The sequence below is a fragment of the Gigantopelta aegis genome, chromosome 6 (genome assembly GCF_016097555.1).
Source record: "Gigantopelta aegis isolate Gae_Host chromosome 6, Gae_host_genome, whole genome shotgun sequence".
Taxonomy (NCBI): domain Eukaryota; kingdom Metazoa; phylum Mollusca; class Gastropoda; order Neomphalida; family Peltospiridae; genus Gigantopelta; species Gigantopelta aegis.
The window spans coordinates 76,225,181-76,249,533 of NC_054704.1; the positions used below are offsets into that span (position 1 = coordinate 76,225,181).

The following is a 24,353-nucleotide window of genomic DNA, read 5'->3' on the forward strand; positions in this document are numbered from 1 at the left end:
GATACAAGTATCGGTACCATGAGAACAGTGATATGAATGAATAACAAAGTATCTGTCAGGGATTTTAAAGTAATATTAATGGGAAAATTCTGTAAACTTGATAAATGTGTCATAAGCCTGGGCTTGCTCTGCCATTCAGCAAATTTGCCAATTGCGAATTTTAAGAACTGGCGAATTTTATTTTAATTTGGCGAAAAATTGTGTGTACATAATAATTGATATTTTGTTAGAAAATAGAACTTTATAGGTCTTGCATTTTTGAGATAATATGGCGAAATTTTCTGATCATCAGAGCTAGCCCTGTAACCAGAGCTTCTAGATTATGGTAGCCCCACTCCCATGGCTAGTGATATTCAATGTTGGGCTAGTAAATAACTAATATTGCCATGCCAGACAGGGCTTCTAGATTATGGTAGCTCCACTCCCATGGCTAGTGATATTCAATGTTGGGCTAGTAAATAACTAATATTGCCATGCCAGACAGGGCTTCTAGATTATGGTAGCTCCACTCCCATGGCTAGTGATATTCAGTGTTGGGCTAGTAAATAACTAATATTGCCATGCCCGACAGGGCTTCTAGATTATGGTAGCCCCACTCCCATGGCTAGTGATATTCAATGTTGGGCTAGTAAATAACTAATATTGCCATGCCCGACAGAGCTTCTAGATTATGGTAGCCCCACTCCCATGGCTAGTGATATTCAGTGTTGGGCTAGTAAATAACTAATATTGCCATGCCCGACAGGGCTTCTAGATTATGGTAGCCCCACTCCCATGGCTAGTGATATTCAGTGTTGGGCTAGTAAATAACTAATATTGCCATGCCCGACAGGGCTTCTAGATTATGGTAGCCCCACTCCCATGGCTAGTGATATTCAATGTTGGGCTAGTAAATAACTAATATTGCCATGCCCGACAGGGCTTCTAGATTATGGTAGCTCCACTCCCATGGCTAGTGATATTCAATGTTGGGCTAGTAAATAACTAATATTGCCATGCCAGACAGGGCTTCTAGATTATGGTAGCCCCACTCCCATGGCTAGTGATATTCAATGTTGGGCTAGTAAATAACTAATACTGCCATGCCAGACAGAGCTTCTAGATTATGGTAGCCCCACTCCCATGGCTAGTGATATTCAGTGTTGGGCTAGTAAATAACTAATATTGCCATGCCCGACAGAGCTTCTAGATTATGGTAGCTCCACTCCCATGGCTAGTGATATTCAATGTTGGGCTAGTAAATAACTAATATTGCCATGCCAGACAGGGCTTCTAGATTATGGTAGCCCCACTCCCATGGCTAGTGATATTCAGTGTTGGGCTAGTAAATAACTAATATTGCCATGCCCGACAGGGCTTCTAGATTATGGTAGCCCCACTCCCATGGCTAGTGATATTCAATGTTGGGCTAGTAAATAACTAATATTGCCATGCCCGACAGGGCTTCTAGATTATGGTAGCTCCACTCCCATGGCTAGTGATATTCAATGTTGGGCTAGTAAATAACTAATATTGCCATGCCAGACAGGGCTTCTAGATTATGGTAGCCCCACTCCCATGGCTAGTGATATTCAATGTTGGGCTAGTAAATAACTAATATTGCCATGCCAGACAGGGCTTCTAGATTATGGTAGCTCCACTCCCATGGCTAGTGATATTCAATGTTGGGCTAGTAAATAACTAATATTGCCATGCCAGACAGGGCTTCTAGATTATGGTAGCCCCACTCCCATGGCTAGTGATATTCAATGTTGGGCTAGTAAATAACTAATATTGCCATGCCAGACAGGGCTTCTAGATTATGGTAGCCCCACTCCCATGGCTAGTGATATTCAATGTTGGGCTAGTAAATAACTAATATTGCCATGCCCGACAGGGCTTCTAGATTATGGTAGCCCCACTCCCATGGCTAGTGATATTCAATGTTGGGCTAGTAAATAACTAATATTGCCATGCCCGACAGGGCTTCTAGATTATGGTAGCCCCACTCCCATGGCTAGTGATATTCAATGTTGGGCTAGTAAATAACTAATATTGCCATGCCCGACAGGGCTTCTAGATTATGGTAGCCCCACTCCCATGGCTAGTGATATTCAATGTTGGGCTAGTAAATAACTAATATTGCCATGCCCGACAGGGCTTCTAGATTATGGTAGCCCCACTCCCATGGCTAGTGATATTCAATGTTGGGCTAGTAAATAACTAATATTGCCATGCCCGACAGGGCTTCTAGATTATGGTAGCCCCACTCCCATGGCTAGTGATATTCAATGTTGGGCTAGTAAATAACTAATATTGCCATGCCCGACAGGGCTTCTAGATTATGGTAGCCCCACTCCCATGGCTAGTGATATTCAATGTTGGGCTAGTAAATAACTAATATTGCCATGCCAGACGGCCATTGAATTTGGGGTTTTTTTGTCAAATGTTGCAGCGAAGTCTATTTTGTAAATATGAATATCCTGACCCCACTTCAAACACCAATGTTAGTGTTTTTAAGCTCTATCTCCCTCTTTAGGTGACATATCTGATTATTACTATTATTTAGTAAAATTGTACTAACTTAAAGTAAAGTAGGGCTAGTGAATTTTTAATCATGACTTGTAAATTTTGTAAATCACTGTTCCCATAGCTAGTGAATTTAATTTTTGTTATATAGAAGCCCTGCTGTAACCTATTAGTTACCAGGCCTGTATTTTACTGCTGCTTGTACATGGGTTATTACTGATATCAGACACTGCTTATTGGATGCCTGTATACACCAATTTTCCACATTTGGGTTTGATATTGCAAATATTTGATAGAAGTATAGGTGGACATTACAACATCAAGGTTTTCATCAAATTATAATATACCCCAATAACCTATAAAAGGCATGTTGAAATGATGCTTTATTGCAACAGGCGATATACATAATTCTAATATAACTGTCATATAAGCCTTTTGATTAATTTTCGTGATAAATCGGACGATATATGTACGCTGTCATGGACAACCAGGATTTATCACGATGACAAAACTCCAATATGCTGTCACTTGGCCTCATGTTTGGTGTTTTTGTTAGTAGGCCTATATTAATTCTGTGCCTTTCTAAATGTTGTTACAAATAATTTTCAAAAATATTACTAACTTCAGATCACAATGATGTTAATATTGTTATTGTTCTTATTTTACTATTATTTTGTGCCATTGTAATTTTTAACACTCCCTTGCAATGAACACCCACCCTCCCCAAGTACGGTTCGGTCCCTGATCGATCACAGCAGTCAATTCGATCATGTGTCTTATTGGCTGCTATTCTGGTCTGTATTCCAAAAATGGCACAAGCTGGTTAATCAGAAATAATTGTATCACAATCTGAAGTACACCATTTTTAATTACAACATACTTTTTGGAACAATAAAATTCATAAAGAAGACAAGATGGAAATGACTATCGATTTTGTAAAGTTTTATCGCAACATTTTTAAAAACTCACGAAAATAATGCTTACCTTTTCGTAAATGAATATTATTTTATATATTTATAAAAACAATAAGTGAAAATATGTTAGTAAAAGTTATAAACTTGTAGTCCTACCCTATCAACATGGTTCTTGGCCAAAATTAATCCAGGCAAATTCCTTGAAATAATTCAATATGATGTTGAAACACCACTTCACAAATGTAAAGTCCAAGCATATTGCATACATTTTGCAACAAAAAAATTATTTTAGTGTATCCTGTATTACAATAAATCATGTTCAAAAGCCAGACTACAATACTATAAATTTGTCAATGGTTCGCTCCTAAGTCAGTGATGTCATCTTAAAGAAAAGAAAAAAATATATTATGTTATACTTTTACTTACTACAAGCGTTTTCATTGAATATCAAATAATAGATAATTAGGTTTTTAAAATTAGCGGGATTTCTTTAATAAAAAAACCCACAATAAAATTGCTTACAGATACTCCTAATAGGTGTAGTATTAGAATAGGGATAATATCACTGTTTCGTTGTTAACTATAAGGATTTATCACAAAAAATTTGGATTTAGGGACTCGACTTCATCTTGTTTCTAAATCCAAATTTACTAGTACTAATATATGAAAATTAAATTGTCTGTGCAAAATGAAGCCACAATTGAATATATTAGTATAATTACTTTTCAAAAATCTTTACTCTTCTTTTATTCATAGTTACTAAGTAATTATAATTTTTTTTTTTTAAACCCAACAAATTATTATATGGGATATTAACTTTTTTTATTAACATTCTACAGTTTTTCCATGTCTTTTTCAATGCAACTCTTTTTGTAGAATTTTCAAAGATTATTCTGGGGAAATCAACATAATTTAAGAATATTACAATATTTTGATGCAAACTGCCACTTTCTTTTGGTATAACTGTAAAAGGGAAAACATTTTAATTTTTTATGACTGCTTATGACAAATGTTATACCATAAATCTAATTAAGAGTCGAATTTCAAGACTAATTTTTGAAAGTGCTTCTCACTTTCAAGCTTTTGCTTCCATCTTGAAATGTGAGAAGCAAAGATTGCTTACCACATCACAAAATAAATTTCAAGCCTTGTTTCCTTTCAAAATCAATCAACCTACCCTATTTTTAACACTGTTTTTCGTCGAGATCGTCGTGTGGTATTTTCAGTTTTTGGTTTTAATTGTGGCGATACGAAGTCTTCCTTCAGTCTTCGCCTCGCCATCCGAGGCCGGCTGCTAGAGTCTGGTGTGTCGTTTCTGAATGACTCGTAATGCGTGTCGGAAACTCTCCGCAACACCACTTTCTGTACACAACTCTTATTCAGCTTCTCAAAACGCACACTGGTCGGTCTGGTTACTTTTTTTACGCTAAGACTTTCCACCTCAAGCCTTTCAGATTTTTTCTTATTGCGAGGTTCAGTTCTTGCTCTTTTTGAGCGACCTAAATTGTTTCCTTCTTCAGACAATGGTTTAGCAACCTTTGGAGTTACCGCATCCTTCTGCTTATTCAAGACAGAATTACTCTTTCTTGCACTAATTCGTTGTGAACGTTTCCTTTCCACAACTTCGACATTATTTTCAGTCACAGGTATTGCTTTCACAGAATATTTTCCACTCGAGTTTGATATGCCTATAGAAAATTTCTCAACCTTGTTATTTATGACACTTTTTGATGATACTTGGGATTTCCTTGTTTTAGGACCATCAGTTTTCCCGTTTACCAAACTAGTGAAATTATTTTCAGATGAGTCTGCGGAATGAAGTGAAAAACTACTTCCATTGCTATCCCCTTTCTGCTTTGAATGAAGACTGTTACTCTTTTCGGATGATCTTTCAGAAAGAAGGGCAATGCTTTCACTGTCAGGATCCGTCCCATCACTTCCACTATCCGGCTCATCACTAAGGAAGTTGACGACATCTTGGCTGCTGTACCATGGGTAATTAGAGTTGCCTTGTTTTGGACTTTTGAGATCTGAAATGGTAATGTTATTGAAGAATTATTAAAGTAGGCTATTGGTGTTGTATATTACTTTGCAAAATAAATTTGAAATGGTGTGAAAAACAAAGTGACTATGGCAGATTTGGTTGTTTATAATAATTACTTTTGTTTGCACTATTATATATATATATATTTTTTTTTTTTTTTATTCTTTGAGTCAAAAAAAGTAGTAGTTAGATACCTTTGATACAATTTTTTAAGGAATTAAAAATAGTATACAATCTGTAAAAAATATATATATATATACCGTGTATATTAAAATTTAACTACAAAAAAAATGTCAACCCCCTCCCACTACAATGGCAGGGATTAAGCTGCCTATATTTTGTAATATTTTGCATGGTTCACTCCACAAATGGTGTAACAAAGGATGTGGTATGTACTATCATGTCTTTGGGATACTGCATATAAAAGATCTCTTGCTTCTAATTAATCGAAAAGAGTAGCCCATGGAGTGGTGTCAGTGGGTTTCCCCTTTAGTTATTTCTGTGCATCGCTAAATAAAATATTCCTTCCTTTATTACAATGGAGCAGGGCTCACCTGGACCAAAAATATCTATGGCCAAAAAATTAGCCAACTGCATGGCTGTTAACAAAAGTAAAATGTTGTGACTGAAATTTCAAGGTACAGGGCATTCAAAATGGTAATGTTTTATATGACAATTGTAGTCCACTTTAAACATGTACTTCTCCCATCCCACACCGTGTTATTTTTTTGTTATTGGACAAAAACATTAATTTGATGGGTCCTGCAGTGAACTTATATTATTGGAAATAGCAGTGGCGTAGGCAGGATTTTGTATTGGGGGGGGGGGGGGGGGGGGGGGGGGGGGGGGCACTTGTGTAGTGGGAACCTTTTTGAAGTTATTAATAAGTGAAAAGGTAAAAATTTCCCGGAATTGGGGGGGGGGGGGCTACGCCACTGGGAAATAGTCCTATTAGGCTGACATTTGCTGGGGTGTTCTTTCATAAGCTACGGCCCTAGTACGGGCATTTTTTTAAAGTTTGCATTATTACCTGATATTATTTATTTAGGCTTGACCGCTAGCTGATGGACGGCAAATCAAATATTCAAATACATTTACATTGGGTGGCCCATGTGTTATTGCAAATTCATTATGAGAGAGGGAGGGGGTTGTTAAAAATTGAGGTAAAAGCCAGTGCCCGATACTAATCTTACGCTAATGTTGAATAGTTCTTTGTTGATCTTCGTGTCATTTAACAATACATAACGCAAAATCTTGCAGTTTCAATACCCCTCTCCCCTTGTAACGTTTTGTGACCGTGTCATATTTTACTTTGGGGTCTTTAGTAATACATATATGTTAAAATAAAATGGCAATGACTGGTTGCATTTTACTTTATTAATTAACATTACGTTGCACAATAACCCCCCCCCCCCCCCAATTACATTTTGTCACATCCCATAATTCCCACTCTCCTTAGTGCACGTTGCGTAGTTCTCAAATGACCCCATTATTCAATCGTAAATAACAAAGAAGTAACATACCGCTGGTCAGTAAATGTTATATTTGACCAGATCAACTTTATTAAGTTTCAATATCTATAATACGCAATATAATAATCTCCCAGCATAACTATTACATTGTAACGGTGTTCAAACTCGCATGTGCTGTTCGTCACATGATGTGACGTCGGGTATGGCCATTACTTCAAAGGGAGTGAGTAGCACATTTAAATTAAAGGTGGATTTTTTTCCACTTAATTTACAACTACTGTAGTAACGTTTTTTTGTTTGTTTTTTAATTACAAAAACCATACCAAAAATGATTTAAAATAAATAAAATAATAATAATAAAATATTTGAAAAAAAAGTACGAAACATATGTACACACCTTTTTACAAAATAAGATCGGTTGCTTAAAATAGCACAGCAAATGATAGTGCAGGGTGCACATTAAGTCAATACTTTACTTTCTACGTCCGTTCGGACTATGTAAATAGCAGATTGGAATGGATGAATTAAAACAAAAAGTTGTATTCTTCTACCAAAACTGTATTATATGAGTTCAAGTACAGTATCTGCGATAAGAGCAAATTTGGGAATCTTTATTGGGAAAAGGTTTGATATTGGATTGGGAATTTACGTTAAGGGAATGGGGCCGTTCACCGGCCCCAAAATGTATGGTAGATTATACCCATCCGATAGGTACCTAAAGAGGGGTCAGTGGGGCAAAGAAAACGGCCGAAATGATCGGGTTGACATTACGGAAACCGAAAATGGCCGAAGTGATTCTCATTTATTTAAAAAAAAAAAAAAAAAAAAAAAAAAAAAAAAAAAAAAAATAATTTCCACAATTTCTCTGACAACGGACAGTTAACAGCCATGCAACTGTGATTTTTATTATATGAATAAAAATAAAAATAAAAATTAATCTGAGCATTAATGTACAGAATATTTATATATCAATGAGATCACTAGCTGAACATTTTGAAATATATGTTTAAAGGGACATTCCTGAGTTTGCTGCAGTTTTTAAGATTTTATTGACTAATGAGACTTTTTAACAATTTTAATTACATATCAAATATATTTTTCTGCATAAAATGTGTTTGTGATCGTTCTAATATTCGTACAAGGTAAAATGTCATTTTATTTTCTAAAATATTTTTTTTCGTACTGACGAAACTATTTGAAGACAAAATTCAAATTGGGCTTCTTACAAATATTATGACAATCAGAAACACATTGAATATACAAACACTAATATTCTAAACAAGAAAATATATTTAATATGTAAGTTTAATCATAGAAATATTTTATTAGTCAGAAACATCTTACAATGCAGCAAACTCAGGAATGTCCCTTAAAGGAGTTGGATATATTATTTACTAGTTAGAACAATTTGTTCACATTTAATGATAGATTTCAGCTTAGCCAAAATGTTATTCACTTGCACATTTTATTAGCCAATTCTTATCAAAATCAGCCAATGGTGAATTTAACTACCAACAGTACAAACTCTAATACAGACCTAATTTTGAAGATTTTTCTATTTTCTTTTTAATGTTTCCTTGCAAAGGGATAACAGGTGACATTGTTCGCTCTTCATCAAAAGCCTTCGCTTTGATTCTTGAACACAAAGGAGAATCAACTCTAGCAATTACAGGTTTAACATTTTTGGGTGAGACAGGCAATTCACTTTTCTTCTTTTTACTTGGTGATGGACACAAACGACTTGGGGTGACAGGTTTAACACTTAGAATGATATTAAACTTTTGTGGTGTAGTTCTGTTCACTGGTGACATGCACAAATTAATAGATTCATCTTCATCGTCTGTCGCATGTCTATTCTCGTTACTTCCATCCACCTTGTTCTCCTTATTTACTTCTTTCAATGTTTCGAACGTCTTTCCGTTGTATGATTTCCTCACGTAAAACAGTGGAACATCCATACGGGTCTTTCTCTCTGGTAAAAGATATTGGTCATCACACACATGTACCTATGAAAAAGAAAAAAACACTATTTTTAATATGGCATTAAAAAAATATATATATATACATGTATATATTGATAGATAACACAAAAAATATTCTGTTTTAATTAATATAAAATTGAACTTAATTTTTTAAAATTATTATCATGTATTAAGAGAAACATCCACAGGTATATGTACAGGCATCGAAATAAGTCGAGAACGGTCGTTCAGGTTACCGGGAGGTTATCACATGTTAGAAAAGTCGAGAACGGTGTTTCGTTCTGGACAGTAACTTCATTTCCAAACGTAAACCAGGAAATACATTCTGACCTTCTGCGTTTCAGTTTCTCGTCAGAAATTGCATCGATGTTCGCGTGCAACTCACTCCGCGTTTAAGCAGAGTCCACTAGATGAATTTACGTTCGCGTTTTGTTTTCTCGTACGAAATTGCACCGATGTTCGTGCGCTCTTGTGCAATTGCAAGCAATTTTGGCAATCCGCATTTAAGCAGCGCCCACTAGATACATTTACTTCCGGATTTCGTTTCTCATACCAATGTTCACGCGCAACGATACAATTTCAGAACGACTGTGTAGTAGTAACAGGAATTCAGTTCTAACTTTCATATAGTTGTGGTAACCTATAGGTTACCAGACTATATTTTGTGGTAACCTGTAAATGGGTTACCAGACACAATGCTTATTTCGATGCCTGTATGTACATCAATGAAATAAACTGATCACAAGAAATTAAGCATGGCTTGTTTTCACACTACAAATTTTAACATAACAGACTGTAAGCTTATATAAATACCTTTTCACAATTTGTTTTCTATTAATATAAAATTGAAATTTTTGTTTAATTATTATCATGTATTAAGAGAAACATCCATAAGTACATTGTACATCTATGAAACAATAATCTGATAACAAAACATTAAGCATAGCTTAATTGAACACTATATATTTGCATATAACAGACTGTAAGCTAATATAAATGTGTTTTCATGCATTGAGATGAACATCCATAGGTACATGTACATCAACGAAACAGGTTTACTTCGTTTAGGACTTCTACTTTATGAGAAATGGTCCTAAAGCAGACCCGTAGCCAATGGGGTGGGGGGGGGGGGGTCAGTCGACCCCCTCCCCACCAGTGGCTTTTTTTTCCAACATGCCCCTGGACCCCCCTCACCATAAGCCTAAACGACCCACCCCCTCTCAAAATCCTGGCTACAGGCTTGTAAAATAAACACAGGGCTAAATGCATAAGTGACCGTGTTTGCTGCCAATGAAAAAGTAATAACTCCATCTCACATTTTGACTTTGTTACGGCGAGACAAAAAAAACCTATAGATCCACAACTTGTCACAAATGAATATGTGCTAGTTACAAGAGATGATACTAGAAAAAATAAGACAGTATGTCTATAATATTTTTAAAAGGTTGAAACCAGAGCTTGAATTTAATGGTGGCACCGACTGCAATTTCCATAGCTGCAACATGAATTGCAATAGGTGAGGGGCTTTACCTATGGTAATTTTTTTTGTCACTGGATAAAAACTATTGCTGCTTGGTTGAAAGGATAATATTTGGTTTTCGATATTGTTTCTTTGTTACAAACATTACTGGTTTAAAATTGCTATCGGCAGGCTCAAAATTGCCATAGACAAGTATGAAACTTAATATTGCCGTAGGTGACACATTTTTAAGTTTGAGCTCTGGGTTTGTTCTTTGATAAAAGCTTGGCCATATCTTCAAGCATCTTAGTTAATAACATGGACCCACATTTTCGAAACTATCCTAGCACTACGAAATCGAGAAACCATTGTAAGCTATTACGTCACTATGATGTTATAGCCTATGATAGTTTTACGATTTCGTAGTACCAAAATAACTTCAAAAACCATTGTAAGCTATATCACCATGATGTGTTCTGTAGTTACGTCACTGTCTATGATTGTGTTAGCACTAAGATAGCTTCGAAAATCACTAGTCAGGTACTTACCATACACTTTCCTATGACAGATGTCAGGTCAATATCATTGTCAGTCTTTTGTGTATCCAAGAAAACCTCTCGGTCATCATAGTGGTCACCATGCAGTTTCTTTAACACCAACCTAGGAATGTCGGCCAGTCGATGGTACCATTTCACTGCCGCATACTTCACAGATACTTTCTTCGATTCAGCTGAAACCCAAAAAAATTTATGTGTCTTAATTATATAAAATAAAATTAGCAAAACAGATTTCTGTAAAGTAGCACAAAAATGTATGCACATAAACCAAAATTTCTGTTATTTATATTAAAATAAGCTAGTGTTTTCCCCAGTTTTCTTTTAGCATGGTGTGACACCATGCCTTAATAATAGTCTAGCATCATCTTGCTTTAATCAGCAACATGCTGCCCTTAGATTAAACATGCCTTTTTCAATAATTAATTTTAAAATTGCTTTTATAAAATACTCAAAAATCTTATTATTAATTAATAAAATATGTTATATATTTTTCCATTAATTTATTAAAGCAAGCACATCAATTACATTTATTATCATTTCAATTAACTTTTTCTCTTTTATGAAAAAACCCACATGCCCTGAAAATGGTGAAAATGTCCCAAACATTTTTAGTCCACCATGCCTTGATAAATTTGTAGAAAAACACTACAAGCTATTCAAATTTATATCAACTGACCAATATCCTAACTCTTATCACATACACATATATGGCTTGAATTTAAGTTAAGGTGTAGCAAATCATTTACTTCTTTTTTTTTAAACTTCTCTTCTGGTCTTAAATTAAAAAAAAAAAAAATTGTTTAATTAAAGGCGCAGATCCTAGTTTCAACCCGTAAAAATGGACACTACATACGGTCAAGTTACAAACCTGAATAACGTAACAAGAGAGTGAAACAAGAGTTTGTGAAGTTGAAACGGTGAAATACCATTAAAAATAGACTAAACCTCGACTCTGTTATTTCTCAGATACATGTGCATTTTTAAAATATAAAAAATGCATTTTGTTGTATTAGAAACACCAGGATGACCAGAAGTCTTCGGCTGTATGGAAATGGAAAATCTAAACAATAAAATATCAGTCAAGTTTGAGTTCAGTGATAATAAACGACTCTAATAGTGAAAAATATGCCTTAGTGTTTAAACACTAGGCTCTGTCCCTTTTAATCTATTTATATGTTTTTATTTACCGTATATTGCCATGTATTAGCCGACCCCTTGTATAAGCCAACCCCTTAGTTTGATCCTAAATATCTACTACAAAATTATCGGTCCTGTGTATAAGCCAAATCAGCTTTTGTCAAATAATAGACAAGCATGAATTCGTAAAAAATAAATTGATTACCAATTCTTTTCTTTCTTTTTTAAATCGAACCATTGATTTTGGTAAACATGACAAAACGCAAATGACCTGGGATCGTCTCATTCTGTTGTTATTATTATGTCTTTTTTTAATAATAAAAAATGAAGCACCGTTAATTATCCTATTCATCTTATAAATATAATTAAAACTAAGTACCGGTATCACAATATTTTAAAAGAAAATTTTACAGCTCCAGCCAAAAAAGATGGATCCAGTAATAAGATGCGAACTTACAACTTATATAAAACAATATTCAACTAGAGCCATATTTATTACTGTATACACCCAGAACACCGAAAAGCTTTTACTAAATTCGTCTGTGACCACAAATTGAAAATAGAGACTGGGCGCCATACAAAACCCTTCACCCCAGTGGAAGAACGTTTATGTGACCATTGCAATGTAACTGAAGATGAACACCATCATATCACAATATGTAAGAAATATAATACTCAACGGGTCAAATTATACGCATATTTAACTTTCCATAATTACCTATTTACAAGTATTAGTATGCAAGAAAAATTTATATTTATTATGCAAAACCAAAATCTAGCCTGTGCTGGTGCTGTATGCAAGTTTGTTCATGATTATACATGTATTACCAATAAGTAGTCCTTGTAAATCATTAGAATAGTATTATGTCTTGCTGTAGTCTGTGTGTAGGCCCATTTCGATAGTGACGTCAGAGGTATGTTCAGAAGGGAGAGCGCTCACAAATGTTTCTTGGACTGGTTTTTTTATATATTATTTGTGATATGATAGACCACAATCTTGCCAATCAAACTTGTTCACTAGTGCCCGCCCTCCTAAACATGTCGCTGTTAGTGCCACACTGGTGGTGTATGCATAATTTAGCACTCGTAAAATATTGTAACAAAGGATCAAACGCTGAACACTATTTTAAAATTATTATTCATATTAGCCTAATAGATGCATTTATAAATATTTTACATATATATTTGTCACAAGTGAATGAAATAAAGAATGAAACACAAATTAAACACAAGTAACTGTTAAAATGTCAATGTCATTGTCTGATTAATTGGTCAGTCACTTGAACTGTCGTCAGACAGTAGATTGGTTTTTCTGAAGCCGTAAAATTCGGAATCTGAATCCTGTGCAGAGATGATCACCCAGACAGCTTCATCTACGTTGTTGTCATATTAGTCGGCCATTTCTGTTTCGTTGGTGTTTTCGCTGACATCAATTTTCACAGTTTCTGGTGCTGTGTTCTGGTCGATGTTCAACAAGTGCTCGGAAAACAGTGCATCATCTTGTGATCCGTCCAATGCATTGGAAATCCCCGTTTTCAAGAAGTTGTATTGAACCATCTCATTTGGGATCTGGTCCCATGCGTCCATCACCCACTGGACAACAGTGGGGAGGGGTGCTCTGCGTCTGCTGCCAGTTTTCATGTAGCTGTGGTCGCCATTCACCATCCACTCATTCCAAGAATTTCTTACATTACACTTGAATCCTGTGCAGAGATGATCGCCCAAATAGCTTTATCTACATTGTTGTCATAATAGTCATCCATTTCTGTTTGCTTGTTCAAGCTAACATCGACAGGCTGCAACAATGATGTACATCCACCCGGAATGACGGCCTGTCGAATGCGCATTTCTTTTAGTTTAATTTTCACTGACTCGGTCAGATGAGTGCGGAACATGTCCCAGACAAGGAGTGACCTGCAGCGACGTGGACCACTGGGCCTCGTCATCCACACATCTTTCAACCATTGTAGAATCAGCGATTCATTCATCCACCCTTTCTCGTTTACTGCAATTACTACACCTTTTGGGAACTTATCTTTTAGCATCGTTTTTCTTTTAAAAATCACCATTGGTTTCAGTTTGGTCCCGTCAGCCATACATGTAAGGACCACTGTGACGTGTTGTTTTTCGGCACCACATGTCTTCACCTGGACTGTTTGCATCCCCTTTCTATCTAACGTTCTGTTGCCTGGCATATCAAAGTTCATGGGTGTCTCATCCATGTTCCCGATCTGTCCCACATCAAACTCGAATAGTTTCCTTTTCTTTGTTACAAACTGGTGAAACGATTCGAATTTATTGTCGACTTCAGCTGGTAGCTTCTGCGCAATATATGTTCTCTGGCGGAGTACCAAGTTGATTTTTTCCATGAATCTGGAACACCATTTGCCGGATGCCTTGAATGTGGTGGGAATTTCTAGGTCTGTCCTGGTCTTGCAAATGTACATGGCCCACTGTCGTATCATCATACGTGTAACAGTGTTCTAGCTAGCAATAAATAGAGGGGCGCTGCGCCCTGCCCCCGTTTTGTGTCGCACCGCCCCTGATTATCACCGCCCTGCCATAATTCATTGTGAAACAAAAATACAAAATCTTGCTTTCCTCTCAAAGCATGTACATTGTTGTTACGAGTCTGAATTCCCAACTAAAAAACGTTTGACAATACATTGTTTGGCCACAGTTGTGAAAGCCGACAGCAGTAACGTGATATGTTTTTTTCGTTTCTATTGGTAGTCGATATGACTGCAGACGAGCGGACAGGCAGTCTTACAAAGCTTGAATGCGAAGTAATCCTCACACCGTCACTAGGGTCTCCACGAGTACTCGGGCACGGGTCGAGTCTAGCAAGACTCGAGTCCGTTCACAGGACTCGAGTACCCGTACAAGGTGGAATCAACTATAATACACTGGACAATGTAGGACAATAATTTCAGGATTAGATAATCAACGATATAAGTGACACAATAATTATAAGATCATGCGCTAGTTTCTTTTTTAAAACTGGCCGTCCATCCATCATAACACTAAATATATCAACCGGTTTCTAAATGCAATACAATGACATGATTTGGCATCCATGTTCAGCCCTGGAATTAAAATGCATAATTCTATTTAACTTTATTCTTTAATCTCATCATCATCTAGTGTAAGTGTCGGGTACTCGGGTCCGGGTCGAGTTTGACCCTCGAGTACTCGAGTCCCATATTTTGGACTCGTGGAGGCCCTAACCGTCACGCACATAACCACACACCACCTAGCAAACACCTAGTTGAAAGTAGACCATCATGATAAAATTCGACAGAACGTCAAATGCGAAATTTATTTTGATAAGTAAATTTTTTTAAGTAATTGTTGCCTTTGCACATACCCAGACCAAGATACATATAGTTTTAACTGATGTCAGTAGTCCTTATCAATGACACATTGATTGCATCTTTATAATATGGCACAGAGTAAACTAGCAGCACTGGTTATTTGGTCTATGAAGGCATAACTGTGTTTTGTTAAAAGCATGTCTCCAAAAACGTTTTGTAAATTAAAACCAGCATAGATATTCCTACATATATGATATTTATGAATGTAAAAAATTCGATCATATCCAGCACTTGCCTCCAAAATAAGATTTTCGCGTTAAAAATGCCCTACAATTAAATTAGCGCCCTGCCCCATCAAAATCCTAGCTAGAACATTGGTGTAATGATGTTACTGCACTGCCGTTGTTTGCTGACCCAGGGTGCGAGGACTTCTTCGAGTGGCAGGTTCGGTGATATGGAGTGCCGTCTCGCCTTCTTCGTCTTTGTCTTTCCTCCAGTTCCGTACTTGTTTTTCGTTTACATCAAACTCTCAGGCAACTGCACAGTTGTTGTTCATCTCGGCAAACTCGATGACACGTAGTATGTCGATTGTTTTCATTTCGAACTCATGGCATGGCGTGACAGTATCGATGAGAATGGTGATGCCCAGGGACATCGTATATTAATATTTATGGTCTTTCCAAATAATGATCTTATGTTATGTTTTGATTACTATTAACAACATAAAATAAAGCCACTATTTTATGAAGGATGAGGCCCACACTGCTTAGTTAATCTTTTGCACTGATATACTGATGTGGCTTTGTTCTAATAATTCAGTCAAGACAAATTAACAAAAACACTTAAATATCCCTTGCAAGAGGCCATATTACCATTCACTACATTTTAACAACAGAATAAACAATTCAGACAATAGCAACGGCACACAGGTAATTAACTTGTTAGTGGGATGACAAAATATCAAACTAATTAACACCGGTATATTTAATTCCTACTTCTCATCTGACCCTTCTCTTACTCTGCTTGTACTATGGAACCAAAAGTTCAGCGGTCACAGTAATTAGTGATCACCGGCTTTGAAAAACAAAGACAAAGACAAAGACTGTCACATGGTTTGTACGGTCTTTAACCAGAACATGTGACTTTGTTAGGAGAAAAAAAAAAAATATATTTTTACTCGGTATTGTTACTACGCGTTATTTAACTGTCACATTACTTTTATTATTCAGCCTATTAAAAATAATATTATAATAAGAAGAAGAAAATGTGTCATGTATTACAACTGATATAAATACAAACATCGGTCTTCATCAAAGATGGCGGACAACACGCAATGAAAATAACGCGTTTTTTGTTTTTTTATTCGACTGAAAATAAAACAAGTAATTTATTACATATCAAATGTATAAACAAAACAGAACATACAGGGATCTCACGGACCCTCGAAAAGTGTCTCTTGAAGCATGGAACTTGGACAGGACTCTTTATTTTTTTTAGTTTTAACTTAAAATCCTATTATGGGACTCCCCAAATTTCACAAGAAAGCTCAAATGACCCCCAATGGAGAAAGTTCAGTGAGAACCCTGCACATACTATTGCACGATGTGGTGCTTTATTATATTTTGCACAAGTGACTGCTATCTAAGCTTTGAAGCACTTGCCTTGAGGCGTAAACGATCGACGTATTGGAAGTTTTACTCCGCCACAGTCCGTGATGGCGTGAGTCGGACCAGAACAGTCGAAGTTTTCGATCAGGATTTTATGACTCCATGTATAAGCCGACTGCCCTTTTGTGGGAAGTATTCTTGGTCTTCAAAACTCAGCTAATACATGGCAACATACGGTATTTTACGTGTATGTTGTGAATATATATTGTCTGTAAATATTATCGTATACATATTTCGTGTAGGGTAAATGATATATTGTGCAGGCATGTGATTGAAAAATTTCTTTAAAAAAGCTGAAAATGATACATGGGTGCCGAAGGCACGTAATCAAGTGCAGAATGCAAGGAAAATGAATGAAAGGAAAAATTTCAAAAAAGCAGAATTCCGCCAATTAGCGGAAGAATCACATGCTTGATTGTGGTCTAAAATAGGCTTACAACATTAGACCCACTACCATAAAAAGATTAAATAAATATTGTTCAAAATAAAAGCAAAGATTCAAGAAACATGTAAGAATTAACAAAATAAAATTAGTGCAGAACGAAACATGGGGCGAAACAACCTATGACCCTCTTCAAACTGCCAGCACTACTCACCACAATCATAGAGGTCGACTATCTGAGCAACATGAGCGTCATCTTTTGATGTTGTTTCAGCATCATCTCGCGCAACCAAAACATAGTCCGAGGTCGAGTAGTCCTCACCATTGAGTCGAAAACCACTGAAATAGGTAAAAATAATTTCATACTTAAATTATTCAAATTTATGATAATAAAATTCAGAGTTCAAAATAGCCTGTAGCCAGGTCGCCAAATGCGACCAATGTCCTGTTTGGGCAACTTAAATATTTATTTTTTTAAATGGCGTTAGTCGCCCAAATAATATTATATTCTTTAGAGCTACAACATATGAGCCACTATTAATATTTGTATTCCACATTAAAATCTTGCTCCTGGTTTGCTTAACATAATTTGCCAATATGCATTATTATTTTTTGGGCCACGATATTTTTTGGCAAGTTTTGAACCCTGAAAATCAGCCACGGCTACCTCTGGCCACTCATCAATTGCTAACATTAAAAACAAATTTCATTCTAATTTGATGAAATAATTTCTTAATAATTGCACATTTTGTAACAAGGTAGAGCTCAACGACATTTTACATGTATTTATATCATACGTATAATTTATTCAATTAATTTTTTTTGTTTTCATTTTATTTATTTGTGTTGTTTTGTTGTTGCTGTCATTTTACTAAATATGTCTCTATCATAGTGAAGAACCTACAACGGCGACATTTGTTAATGATATGAATTTAATATGTAGTAACTAGTAAAGAACATTCATGACCATCTGATGATCCTCTATTGAGCTCACTTCTAGGTAGGTGGCACCTTCAAGTTGAAGCTTGTCTTACGACACCATTAGAGCACATTATTTAATTAATCATCGCCTATTGGATGTCAAACATTTACTATGATTTAGTACTTATGACATGTAATATTAGAGGAAACCTGCTAAATTTTTACTAATACAGCAAGGGTACTTTTACATGCACTTTCCCACAGACAGGAAAGCACATACCATAGCCGCGAGCCTTTGACCAGTTATGGTGCACTGGCTGGAACGAGAAAAAAAAACAATCAGTTCAGTGGATCCACTGTGGTGGTTTGATCATCTAGTCCGGAGAGACGTAGTAAGAAAAGTTAAGAAAGTATTGACTTGACACACCCCGTGCACTAGGTTCAATCATGTGAGGCAAGGGAATGACTTTCCTTTGGCACTGTCACTAACTCTAACTGTAACTATTTATGATAAGTATTTATAATGTTCTTTATACGTGACAGTGCCAAAGGAAAGTCCTACCTATTAAAAACATTATAACTCTGTGGTTTTAAATTAATCATATACCCTAGCAAGGCCTCTAAAGATTGAAAAACGACATCTGAAATAAAATAACTTATGTTATACAAAGTGTTGCAACCTATAATGTTTCACGGGTCTACGTCTATCGGGAATGGTTCCAATGCCTGTCCACACAAGTTCATTTTCACTGGGGCTTGGAAAATGTTTTGATACAGGCATTTCTTAGAACTTCTACCGATCGCACATGTGTTTTGTTGTCACTTTATTAGCGCCCTCTAGATTCCGCGCCAAACTTTCGTAAACGTCCGGAATATCCACGGAAAAGATCGAAAAATATATTGATGTCGATGAGGAAAACTAAATATTTTAAAAGTTTTCTCAACATAGAGTTTCTGGTTTTATCTGTATCGAACTAAATTCGCCATTGACAGAGAGTCTGTGTGTGTGTGTGTGTGTGTGCGTGCGTGCGTGCGTGCGTGCGTGCGTGTTTGTGTGCGTGTGTGTGTGTGTGTGTGTGTGTGTGAAAGAGAGGGATAGACAGATAGAGAGAGGAGAGGGGATGAAGAAGATGGAGGATACAAAGACATACATACAGACAGACCGACAGAGAGAGAGAGAGAGAGGGGGGGGGGGGGGGGGGGAGGTGTGTTATATGGCGTACTCAACGGTTAAGGGCCACACAAATAATGAGAGAAAACTTGCTGCCGCCACTCCATGCTATACTCTCCAACTGACAGTAGGCCGTATATTACATACCACGGCATCTATTACACCACATGTGGAAGACAGAGAGAGAGAGAGAGAGAGAGAGAGAGAGAGAGAGAGAGAGAGAGAGAGGGGGGGGGGGTAGAGGTAGTGACTGTTTCTGTAGAGTTGGTAGTGTTTGACACTTTGTATTTCTGTAGTTGTATTTGTGATAGTCTTTTCTTAATAGTTTGTGTACTTTTATATATTGCTGTATTATTGTATTATTATCGTTCAACTCTTGGTTTTTTTTCAATCTGTACAAAAGGAGACATAAATAAATAATTTGTCTGCCTGTATGTATTTGTCTAGATTCGTTCATAAAAAAGTTTAGTGTGCAAACAAATGCCTACTAACAACAAAGTCAGGATCAACAAAAAGAAAAACCACAAGCGCAAAAGTATCGCTTATTGCGTAACTGATAGTGCTATACAGTACACATACATCATTATGCATGACATCTTTAACTGATTAACGCAGAGAGTATGTCTTGATGTTTATATAGATTGAAATATGGAGGCTATGTTTGTTTTAAGTAGTAGCTATTATAGGGTTAAATACGGTACTTGTCATATTGCTTTATAAACACAAAAAAAATAAAATAAAAATAAAGCAAAACAAAACTACACAAAAAAAGTATCTTCCACCCAATTATAACAGGCTTTTTATTCCCATCAGCATAAAGGTGTATGGGTTTAACCTTTTTATATGGGAAATAGCCAGCACACATCCTTGCTTGGAAGAATCGAATGCAAGATATGTTTAAATAACGACACCTCCGAACGTTTAAAACTATGGCTATTTGGTGTTTAACATAAATATATAATATTGTTGTTATACAATATATTGATACTTGGTCTAGACTCGCTGCCGCTGTTCACACATACCAAACAGCAGCAAGGATTTTGTTATACCCTTTCTAACAGCCAACTACGACTTTTTATATACCAATCTAATACGTGCGGAATATGATGGTGAGTGAATACAGATCTAAATACTTACATTTTAAATTTGAGTTTATTTTCTCTTGGTTTTTTTTTTTTGTTGGTTTTTTTTGTTCTTCTTCTTGTTTGTGCTTGTACGTCCACTAAAGGACAAATTAATTTTAAACTGTGTCCATTCTGAAATTGTTATTTCACTTTTCTAGTGGTTTCTAACCTATTACTACATCTTTTACTAATTGGTATAGACGCGTTTATCTGATGTCGCTGTCTTCTTTCGTTCTAGGATCGATCCCCGTCGGTAGACCCATTGGGTTATTTCTCGTTCCAACCAGTGCTCCACAACTGGTGTAATAAAGGCCGTGGTATGTACTAACTTGTCTTTGGGGTGGTGCATATAAAAGATCCCTTGCTGCTAATCGAAAAGAGTAGCCCATGAAATGGCGACGGCGGGTTTTCTCTCAATATCTGTGTGGTCCATAATCGTATGTCTGACGCCATATAACCTAAAATAAAATGTGTTGAGTGCGTCGTTAAATAAAACATTTCCTTCCTTTCATTCCTGCCTGTAAGCAATTTTTTGGCAAATAAATGAAATGAATTGAATTGCAGAAGTGAACATATAGGCATAAACAGCTGTTAAAATTGGAACTGGGTTGGACCCAGCACCCGCTAACCGTAACCACTAATTATAAACCAACGAGGCCGATCTGTAACGCTTTATTTAGCTACAGTGGGAGAGGTTAAAAGTTAAAAGTTTGTTTAGTTAACAGTTAAAGTTTGTTTAGTTTACAGTTAAAGTTTGTTTAGTTTACAGTTAAAGTTTGTTTCGTTTAACGACTAGAGCACATTGATTTATTAACCATTGGTTATTGGATGTCTGACATTTGGCAATTCCAACATATAGTCTTAGAGAGGAAACACGTTACATTGTTCCATTAGTAGCAAGGGATCTTTTATATGGACCATTCCACAGACAGGTGAGTACATATCACGGCCTTTGATATACCAGTCGTGGTGCATTGCTCCTATTAGGCTAAGGCCGACCGCGCATCAGCCGAGTGCTTTACCACTGGGCAAAGTCACGACCCTTAGTTTAATGGCATCAAGTGAGTGCAATGATTTATTAATGTATCTGTATCTGTGTGTGTGTGTGTGTGTGTGTGTGTGTGTGTGTGTGTGTGTGTGTGTGTGTGTGTTTGTTTGTTTATGTGTTTGTGTCTCCCTCTCTCCCTATCTTTCTCTCTCTCTCTCTCTCTCTCTCTCTCTCTCTCTCTCTCTCTCTCTCTCTCTCTCTCTCTCTCTCTCTCTCTCTCTCTCTCTCTCTCTCTCCATGGGTGTAGGCTTGGGGTTCGAGGAGTTACTGTTTGTGTGATCCTTTTTTATTTTTCATCAGTATATATTATATGATTGTTACCTGATTGTATAGTCATAAAAGTCTACTCGACATGTGTTAAATATGACGAGATTCGGTGAATCACAACGCTTTTAACTAGTAAGAGCTGTTTAAAATGAGGGCACGCCAAGTGGGCTGGGTGTGAGCTGTGGGTAGGGAGCATATGCGGGGGGGGGGGGGGGGGGGGGGTCTTGATTGTGGTGAGCGAAACGTTACGGTTGTGATCCCCCGAAAAAGATTCTGTTGATGCAAGGGTTTAACGGGTGGGGTGGGTGGAAGGTGCAGGTGAGAGACCCACCAGTAAAACCTTATACCAAATATAGGGGAGGGACGAAGCTCAGTGGTAAAGCGTTCGCTTGCTGCGCGGTCGGTGGGCCCATTGGGCTATTTCTCGTTCCAGCCAATGCACCACGACTGGTATATCAAAGGCTGTGGTATGTGCTATCCTGTCTGTGGAATGGTGCATATAAAACATCCTTTGGTACTAATGAAAAAATGTAGCCGGTTTCCTCTCTAAGACTATATGTAAAAATTACCAAATGTTTGACATCCAATTGCCGATGAATAATAAATCAATGTGCTCTAGTGGTGTCGTTAAACAAAATAAAGTAACTTTTTTAAACAACAAACATGAAAGTCATCCATTAATGGATTCAAGAAATAAAGGCAATTAGAGAAATTTGAAAGAAATGGTACAAAGTTCTAAATGACCTTGACAGTGTCAAAATGCAAAATTAATCTGATGAATGTTCACCGGTGTTTAACATCTGTATGCGGTAAAACGGAAGTTGCGTGTTTCTTTCTTTTTTTTCTTTTTTTTTTCCTAAGAGTCCAAAAATCCATCTGTCTACACTTACAAGAGTTCGTACTTGATTAATATTAAAGGAAAGACATTAGGGAAATATACAATTAAATTGGGTCGCCTTTATGACTGATATAAGGCTGATTACGGATACTACAGATTTTAAAACTGGATACTTGCAATTTCCAGTTGCCGATAATAACAAACTACGTCTAGTTCTAGGTAATAGCGAAAATGGACACCCGGTCGAATAAACACATCAGTTATCACCGACTGAGAGAAAAACAGCCTCATCTCTGAATAACATCTTCACGCCTATATTTAGCTGTTCGGTTATTTGTATTATCAGGTGTATGAAGAACAAATAAACGCCAATCTAAATACGAAGAAAATGTTGGGGAAAACAGGAAATACCTTATAGCTAGTGTACATGTCTCTGTATCTGTATTTAGATGTTTCCCTCCCCATCATCTGCTAGCTTTCGCTCTTCCCTCCTCCATACCCATCTCTCTCTCTCTCTCTCTCTCTCTCTCTCTCTCTCTCTCTCTCTCTCTCTCTCTCTCTCTCTCTCTCTCTCTCTCTCTCTCTCTCTCTCTCTCTCTCTCTCTGTCTCTGTCTCTTTCTCTCTCTATCTCTATCTATCTTTCCATCGCTACCCCTCTATACTATTATTATCTATATCGACATTTCAAAACGTAGTCTAGTATCAAAAGCCGTGGTATATGGGTTTTTTTTCTCTATGTAGTGAAGTGCATACACGTATTTTAAAATACCTACTATATACTACTGTTATGCTAAACACCATGGCCTATAAGGACGGACGATCCCTTACAAATAGATAAATAGTTAAAATCTACAGACTTAATTTACTACAGTTACAGTTTTACAGTTTGGACGTGAAAGTTTTATATACGCCCGGAATCAGTGGTTTTTTCCCCCCGAAAAGTAATAGAATACGTTTCGCGTAGATAGTAGACTCTTGCGGCAGATTTCCTTTAGAAAGAAAACGTTTAGTTCACTGGCAGTTATGTAATTATTTTTTATTAATTTTTTTTCATAAAACTTGTTACAAGGATAGACACTCAGTTATCTTGTAGCATGTTTCGGCTTTCTCTTCAGTTATTTATTATCTTCAAGCTGCGCTCGCATCTCTGTTTAATCTACAGTGCACGTGTTCATACTCTTCAGAATTCAGTACCAATTTCAGAATTCAGCTGCAGCAGTTTTTATATTTGTTCATTAGACAGGATAATACATTAGTTTTCCCCATTTTGGAGCGGGATGTGGCCCAGTGGTGTAGCGTTCGCCTGATGCGCGGTCGGTCTAGGATCGATCTTCGTCAGTGAGACCATTGGACTATTTCTCGTTCCAGCCAGTGTACCACGATTGGAATATCAAAGGCCATGGTAATGTGCTATTCTGTTTGTAGGATGATGCATATAAAATATCTCTTGCTAATTGAAAAATGTGGCAGGTTTTCTCTTGGTGTCGTTAAACAACACAAACTTAAACAATTTTTTTAAACATTTCTCCGCGATCATTGAAAAATAA

At 36.6% G+C, this 24,353-nt stretch overlaps 1 protein-coding gene across 1 annotated transcript in view; it reads right to left on the reverse strand.

The window, feature by feature from the left end:
• The window catches only part of LOC121376264 (origin recognition complex subunit 1-like), a 32,620-nt gene extending 13,447 nt beyond the window's left edge, over positions 1-19,173 (reverse strand). Inside the window, exons 1-5 of the mRNA XM_041504093.1 lie at positions 19,038-19,173; positions 17,651-17,775; positions 10,928-11,109; positions 8,476-8,944; positions 4,600-5,452 (exon numbers count right to left, since the gene is read on the reverse strand). Of these exons, the coding sequence (XP_041360027.1) occupies positions 4,600-5,452; positions 8,476-8,944; positions 10,928-11,109; positions 17,651-17,775; positions 19,038-19,138 (1,730 nt within the window). The 5' untranslated portion in view covers positions 19,139-19,173. The remainder of the gene's footprint in view (positions 1-4,599; positions 5,453-8,475; positions 8,945-10,927; positions 11,110-17,650; positions 17,776-19,037) is intronic.
• Positions 19,174-24,353: the final 5,180 nt, after the last annotated feature.